At 39.8% G+C, this 7,755-nt stretch overlaps 1 protein-coding gene across 1 annotated transcript in view; it reads right to left on the bottom strand.

Moving 5' to 3' along the window:
• The window catches only part of LOC106678084 (sperm-specific sodium:proton exchanger), a gene marked incomplete at its 5' end in the record, with an annotated part of 162,896 nt that overhangs the window by 39,020 nt on the left and 116,121 nt on the right, over nt 1–7,755 (bottom strand). The window contains 2 exon segments of the mRNA XM_067053048.1: nt 508–639; nt 1,786–1,934. Coding sequence (XP_066909149.1) covers nt 508–639; nt 1,786–1,934 — 281 coding nt within the window.

The following is a 7,755-nucleotide window of genomic DNA, read 5'->3' as shown; positions in this document are numbered from 1 at the left end:
ATATATATATATATATATAACATTATTCCGAAGCTACTGCATGCTACAATATGATAAAGATCCCATTGAACAACATTAGTTATATCATCAAATTCAAAAATGAATATATATCATTGTATATTGGCATTGTTATATTTTAAATCCATCAAGAGTGCAAAATTTATTTGATACCCTTTACCTCGATGAGTACAATTTAGTTGGTAGCCTTTAAGCCATATGAGTACTGTTAAGTTTGTAAGTATTAAACCAGATAAGTACTACTTAGTTGGTTGACTTTAAGCTAGATGAGTACTGTTAAGTTGGTAGCCTTAAAACCAGATGAGTACTGTTTAGTTGACAGCCTTTAAGCCATGAGAGTAGTATTTTAATTTCAATATAATAAAATTCAATAGATTGGAGCAGTCCTTGAAATGTGCCGTACTCTCACGGAACAGATAATGAGATAACTGGAAGGTAAGCTGTAAGCTGTAAGTACGTATGGCCTATGAAAAGGATTGCTTTACTCACATTGATGGTACATTTGTTGGGAACGTAGCAACAACTCGCAGAACCGTTTACGATAATGTACATTCCAGCTGGAAACTCACCTGAGGTTATAATTTTTTGATTTGGACTAAACAATACGAAACGGCAAGCTTTCTGAAATATTTATTTATAAATATTTTGTTATAGAACCGAAATTCATCAAATCTTATAAAGAAGGCTTTAGGCATATTATTAGTTAATTTGCACTTACTGATCATATACAAGTGGAATATAATAATAATATAATATCATATACAAGTGGAATATAATTAGTAATGTATTTTTTTCATTATACATCACCGATATTCAGAAGGGCCTATAGTCCGTGAATATAATGTATACAAGTTTCAACTTGATCCTGTCTCCCTAGTCAAGTTAGAAGGTTATACAAGTCCTTATCCTGGGTCTCAACTTTATCTTATCTCCTTAGTCAAGTTAGTAGGTTGTACAAGTCCTTATCCTGGGTCTCAACTTTATCCTATCTCCTTAGTCAAGTTAGAAGGTCATACAAGTCCTAGTCCTGGGTCTCAACTTTATCCTATCTCCTTAGTCAAGTTAGTAGGTTGTACAAGTCCCTGTTCTGGGTCTCAACTTATCCTGCTCCCCTTAGTCAAGTTGATAGGTTACAGAAGTCTCTAACCTGTGTCACAATTTATTATCTTAGTCAGGTTGGTAAGTTATTCAAGTCCCTATCCTGGGTCACAATTGGATCCTTTCTCCCTAATCAAGTTAGTAGGTTATACAAGTCCCTGTCCTGGGTCACAATTGGATCCTTTCTCCCTAATCAAGTTAGTAGGTTATACAAGTCCCTGTCCTGGGTTTCAAATTATCCCTCTCCCCTTAGTCAAGTTGATAGGTACTTGTAAAACCTATCCATCCCTATTCTGGGTCACAATCACTCCCCCCCCCAGACATAATGTCAACATTATAATATAATAACTGTATGCAAGAAATATATCCCTTTTCCTTTATTGTGTATTTGTATGGAAATGGATAAATTCCATTTTCCATGTTGTGTACTTGTTTGAGAATAGATATATCCCAGTTTTCATATTGTATAATTGTGTGTCTCTTTAGATACTGATAAAAACTTAAAAAATCGATAAGTACTTTAACATGACAAATTACCATATCTCAATAATAGCCACCGATGACAAAACTGACAGAGATGGAGGCTTTTTCAGGGTAAATTAAGTATTTTCTTACAATTTATCTATGTTGGAATTAATTTTTACACAAAATTTTAATCATTGGTAATACTGAAATTATTGATATCATATTCGCATTTGAGTTAATCCAAGCGATTCCATATAGAAGGCCTTCTAAGCACACTCCAGGCTTAGAAAAAAACATACCTTTATAATTCAAAGATTTGAATATTGTGTGTTGGCCTAATAAATTGAGGTTTCCTTGAATAGATAATTCGAATTTGATGATAATCATTTATTCATCCATGAAATGAAAAAGTCCTATTTAAGTTCAAAACAGCAGTTAAATTTAAAATAACAAAATAAGGAAGCATTGACAAAGGTATATCTTTATCTATTACCACCAAACTTATCTTACTATCACCAAACCTACGCAGTTTCCTTCCAAAATATGTATCCATCATTAGCCCCTTAGTTCGATGATTCGAAGTGTTATCAGGTTCGAAAACTTAAAAAAAGTAATAAAAGACAAGTAATGAATCTCTCAGTTGCAACTGAAACACTGCTTTATTCATCTCACCGCTCCTCTCTCTATATATATCACAATCAGCTGATCGCCTAAGTCAGCTGACATCGAAGTAATAGCTGATGCTGTAACTCCCCCCCCCCCGCTAGTTTACGAACAATCCTCAAAAACTAATACTATATAATATAATAACATAGAAAACTAAAACAATGAGAGAAAACTATTTACAATAAAAATAAAATCCTATACACATTTAGTAAAAACTATCAAGCTCCCAGGAGTAAATGCTATATACATAATTTAAACCTAAGAATAAAACAAAACAACTCTTCATACAATACATAAATAAGCTAAAATGAAAAAAAAAAAATAATATTTTCAAAAGTCAAAAATAATCTAAAAAAAAAAAAATAAATAAAATAAATAATAATAACAAAATTTATTGTAATATAATCTGGTGGTGGCTGGCAATATGAGAACACTCCAGTTATTATGGTGTCATTGGAAGTTTTAAATCTTCAATATGGACAGTTTTCCTCTATTTAGGTTCTCTCATAGTTTCTACAGTGACAATATTGTGTTCACTAATAATTATTACCCTGAATGGACCCTCATATCGCTGTACCTCCTTACCCCTGTAAGACCTTAACTTTCTGTATACGACTGTCCCGATTTTGATCACTCCTATTTTGTCTGTGACCTTTAAATTTTCCCACGCCACCATCCAGATTTTTTCCATTTCCACTCTACCTCATGGTTTCTCCCATAACTTTCTCCGAGCATTATGGTTGTTTTCTATCTCCTCACCGTCCACTGCCGCTATGTCCCTTATGCATTGCTACATCCGGTTACTTTCCCATGTGGATTTAATATAAGCGAAGATGGTGACTCAATGTGCCATGAAGCCGCTCTATGCTTCCCCTGCACTTGGAGTGCTGTGGTATGTTGAGATGCCATGTTACGTCCAGGTCCTTCATTTCTGTTCGAATCATGGCATTGTAGATCATGAATTCTCTGCCTGAATCTGATGAGATACGCTCTGGAACTCCAGAGACTAGGAAACACAAGAGATATCTGAAGAGATAAATTATGATGATTCATTTAAATGCTCTCCATGTGAATGTATCGACCTGTAGATGGTTGAGCGGTGCATCTGAGGTAGGGGTCTCCTCTTGTCTCCCTTTTGGGTTTCTGTCATGTTTGGTAAGTAGACAAACTTAACAATTTCCTACAACATCCGTTATTGTCTTCTTCATTCCCCACCAAAAGTACTTTCTCTTTAACGCGTGCAGGGTCTCCGGGTTCCCGCCGTGATTTGTCTTGCCCTGGTGATATGCTATGGTCACCTCCTTTTGCCGTTTGTCTTCCTGAAGGTTTTTCCTTGCAATAGATGAACCTTCTACCCATCCCTATTTCTTCGCTACGCCATATCCGTTTGATCTTTTCCCAGGCGATGGCATTACCCAATCTCCCATACTTGCTACACTCAACTTTGAGCTATTCAGTGGTTCTCGTTTTCCATATAATCCGTCGCCTCTTGCCATTGATGATGTCTTCACGTTCCTTCATATCAACTAATCTTCCTTCCTCAGAGCTCTCGTTAGTCGAAGATTCCTCCCTATTTTCTCCCCCCCCCCCCACATTCTGTTCTTCGTCTTCCCTGGGTGTCCACTCCCGCAGGAATTGCCTGGACGAATCTCCGGCCTCCTCTTTACTGCATTTACTGTAATTGCTCGAGACAACCCACACATTTTCCTTCCCTGGTTTTATATACTATTCCTTTCCTGGTCCAAGGAGCTCCTTCCAACGAGTTATTTTAGCCGAAGACTCCTTCAACTTCCCACCCATTGCTGTGGCCTGTAGTCATGAGTACCCTAAACCTTCTGCCAAACACGTAGGGTCAAAGTGGTCAACAGTCCACACTATTCCCTAGAGCTCTCGTTCTAGCGCATTGTACCCGGTCTCCATTTCTACAGGCGCCTAGTGGCGTATACCATTGGGCGATCTCCCTTTCACCTTCCCCTTCCTGAAACAACTCCGCTTCCAGCGCGTACTCTGTAGTGATATTGCTGCAGCTTCTCCATACACCGCTTGATATTGTCTTCCACCTACGGGGTGTTAATGACCTTTCTGCCTTCTTGAGTAGGATATTTGTGCCTTCTCCAAAAATGATTTTTCTCCCAAGAGTTTGAGGCCAAATTCCCTGATTCTCTGGAATACGCTGTGTAACTGTTCCACATGCTCGTCTTCGTTTTTACCGAACATAAGTAGATCTGACATATAGATTCGTTACTTGCCCTTAAAAATTCGTCCATTAGGCACTGGAAGGTTATAGGAGCTGTTTACATCGGGACCTGCTCGTGTTATTCTTCAGGTATCGCGAGTGTATTTTAAGATTATAATAAATTATTAGTGTGGAAAAGGGAGGGCTGAAAATTGAGAGAGACTTTCTGATTATGAACACATACATATATTTCTTTCTAGTTTAAAAGTGTTAATCCCTGGAGAGGCAATTATGGTTAGTGTGTTAGTCTAAATTAGCTTCATTATATAAGATAATTACAGAACATGGGGTCTCATAGGACTAATGGAAATTATGTGCTTATCTGATGTGTGATGTCTTCGCCACCGCGGTGACGTCTTTCAGTAGCTTTCCTCGTCAAAGTGAGCGACGAAAGACGTCTATCTCTCTCCGAGGCTGGCCAGCATGTCCTGGACTCTGGCGTGATGATAGGGCCAGGCCAGGTCCTAGCTTAGGATGGGGCGGCATTGCAGTCGCAGCGTCTTCAGGGTCTTCCGATGTCCGCGGCAAGGGGGGATCAGAAAATGAGACCCCCGACCCCGACTTTATATAAAACCAAAAAATAACCGAAAAATTAGGACTACTTAAATCCGATAGGAGCATTTTTGAGTCCAAACGGCATTCTTGTAAATTTGTAGTGCCCCCCTCGAAAGTGAATGCCGTCTTATGTTGATCATTGGGGTGAATTTTAATTTGATGTCATCAAACTTACAGGTCCAATGTACTGAATGCCATTGCCCCGCTCAGCCTGTCCAAAATGTCATCAAATCTGGGGATCGGATACTCACGGAGGATACCCAGAATAATTAATTTACACTGACATACCTGAATCTGGTGTGTCCTCTCTCCACTACACAGTTTTTCTAGGGCTTCTCGGCACATGGTGGTGTTGGAACTGCCAGTGTCCACCAGGCATTTCACTCCTGCTATCTCTATTACACGTTAGAATGTGTATCCGACGGTAAGATTTGGAAGTAATGACCTCGAACAGGAAGGTGGAATAGAAAGGGAAAAAAAGAAAATATGATGAAACTCATAAACCATATAATAGTAGTGAAAATAAGTAATAATGTAGTGGTAAACCAAAAGTAAAGAACAGATTACGATTAACTGACAAACAGCAACAAATGCAGAAAAGAAATAGTCTATTATTAAAAAAAATAAGATGCGGAACAACATAGAATTAAGATTTATTAAAATAATATATATAGGCATGTGTCTCAAAACTCTTCTTTTAGAGAAGAGACTTCTCCCTCGATTAATGAACAAGAGTAGTGTAGTGTTGACAAGACAAAAACGAAAAGTAGGAAATAAACCTTAACAGTATATTGAACCTGTACTAACAGCAATTAAACCTTAAGAGTATATTGAACCTGTACTAACAGCAATTGAACCTTAAGAGTATATTATACCTTAACAGTATATTATACCTTAACAGTATATTGAACGTTAACAGTATATTGAACCTGTACTAACAGCAATTGAAAATTTGGGATCATGCCAACACAGCTTCCGCCTGAGTTCTGATACTACCAATTTCTGTCTTTTGGATTTTTAATAATTGCTTCCGTTTGACGATATGACACTTTATCCTTTACTCTGTTTTTTTCAATTTACACTTTGGAAACAGTATTTCCGGAAGCTGGCCTGCAGTGTGTCCCCATCAGTATCATGACAGCATTCATTAGTGCCATCCTGTTGTTTGAAAAACCCTTGTTAGTGGCGTCCTGCAGTGTACATCATGACAGCCCTCATTAGTGTCGTCCTGCTGTGTACTTCATGGCAGCTCTCATTAGTATCGTCCTGCAGTGTACTTCAAGACAGCCCTCATTAGTGCAATCCTGCAGTGTGCTTCATGGCAGCCCTCATTAGTGTCTTCTGCTGTGTGCATCATGACAGCCCTCATTAGTGTCATCCTACTGTAGTTCATGGCAGCCCTCATTAGTGTCGTTTTGCTGTGTACCTCATGACAGCACTCATTAGTTTCGTCCTTCTGTGTACTTCATGACAGCACTCATCAGTGTCGTCCTGCAGTGTGCTTCATGGCAGCCCTCATTAGTGTCTTCTGCTGTGTGCATCACGACAGCCCTCATTAGTGTCGTCCTGCTGTACATCATGACAGCCCTGATTAGTGTCGTCCTGCAGTGCGCTTCATGGCAGCCCTCATTAGTGTCTTCTGCTGTTTACTTCATGGCAGCCCTCATTAGTGTCGTCCTGCAGTGTACTTCAAGATAGCCCTCATCAGTGTCTTCTTCTGTGTGCATCGCGACAGCCCTCATTAGTGTCATCCTACTGTAGTTCATGACAGCCCTCATTAGTGTCGTCTTGCTGTGTACTTCATGACAGCACTCATTAGTTTCGTCCTTCTGTGTACTTCATGACAGCACTCATTAGTGTCGTCCTGGAGTCTGATTCATGGCAGCCCTCATTAGTATCTTCTGCTGTGTGCATCACGACAGCCCTCATTAGTGTCGTCCTACTGTACATCATGACAGCCCTGATTAGTGTCGTCGTGCAGTGTGCTTCATGGCAGCCATCATTAGTGTCGTCGTGCAGTGTGCTTCATGGCAGCCCTCATTAGTGTCTTCTGCTGTGTGCATCATGACAGCCCTAATTGGTGTCGCCCTGCTGTGTGCATACGACATCCCTCATTAGTGTCATCCTGCAGTGTACTTCATGACAGCCCTCATTAGTGTCGTCTTGCTGTGTACTTCATGACAGCGCTTATTAGTTTCGTCCTGCTGTGTGCATCATGACAGTCCTCATTAGTGTCGTCCTACTGTGTGCATCATGACAGCCTTCATTAGTGTCTTCTGCTGTGTGTATCACGACAGCCCTCATTAGTGTCGTCCTACTGTACATCATGACAGTCCTCATAAGTGTCGTCCGACTGTGTGCATCATGACAGCCCTCATTAGTGCCGTCTGCTGTATACATCATGATAGCCCTCATTAGTGTCTTCTTGCTGTGTGCATCATGACAGTCCTCATTAGTGTCGTCCTACTGTGTGCATCATGACAGCCCTCATTAGTGTCGTCTGCTGTATACATTATGACAGCCCTCATTAGTGTCGTCTGCTGTATACATCATGATAGCCCTCATTAATGTCTTCTTCTGTGTACATCATGATAGCTCTGCTTAGTGTCTTCTTGCTGTGTGCATCATGACAGTCCTCATAAGTGTCGTCCGACTGTGTGCATCATGACAGCCCTCATTAGTGCCGTCTGCTGTATACATCATGATAGCCCTCATTA

This window comes from Halyomorpha halys, unplaced genomic scaffold (genome assembly GCF_000696795.3).
Source record: "Halyomorpha halys isolate HHAL.00 unplaced genomic scaffold, Hhal_1.1 Scaffold122.1, whole genome shotgun sequence".
Lineage (NCBI taxonomy): Eukaryota > Metazoa > Arthropoda > Insecta > Hemiptera > Pentatomidae > Halyomorpha > Halyomorpha halys.
This window is presented reverse-complemented; position numbering and strand designations above follow the sequence as displayed.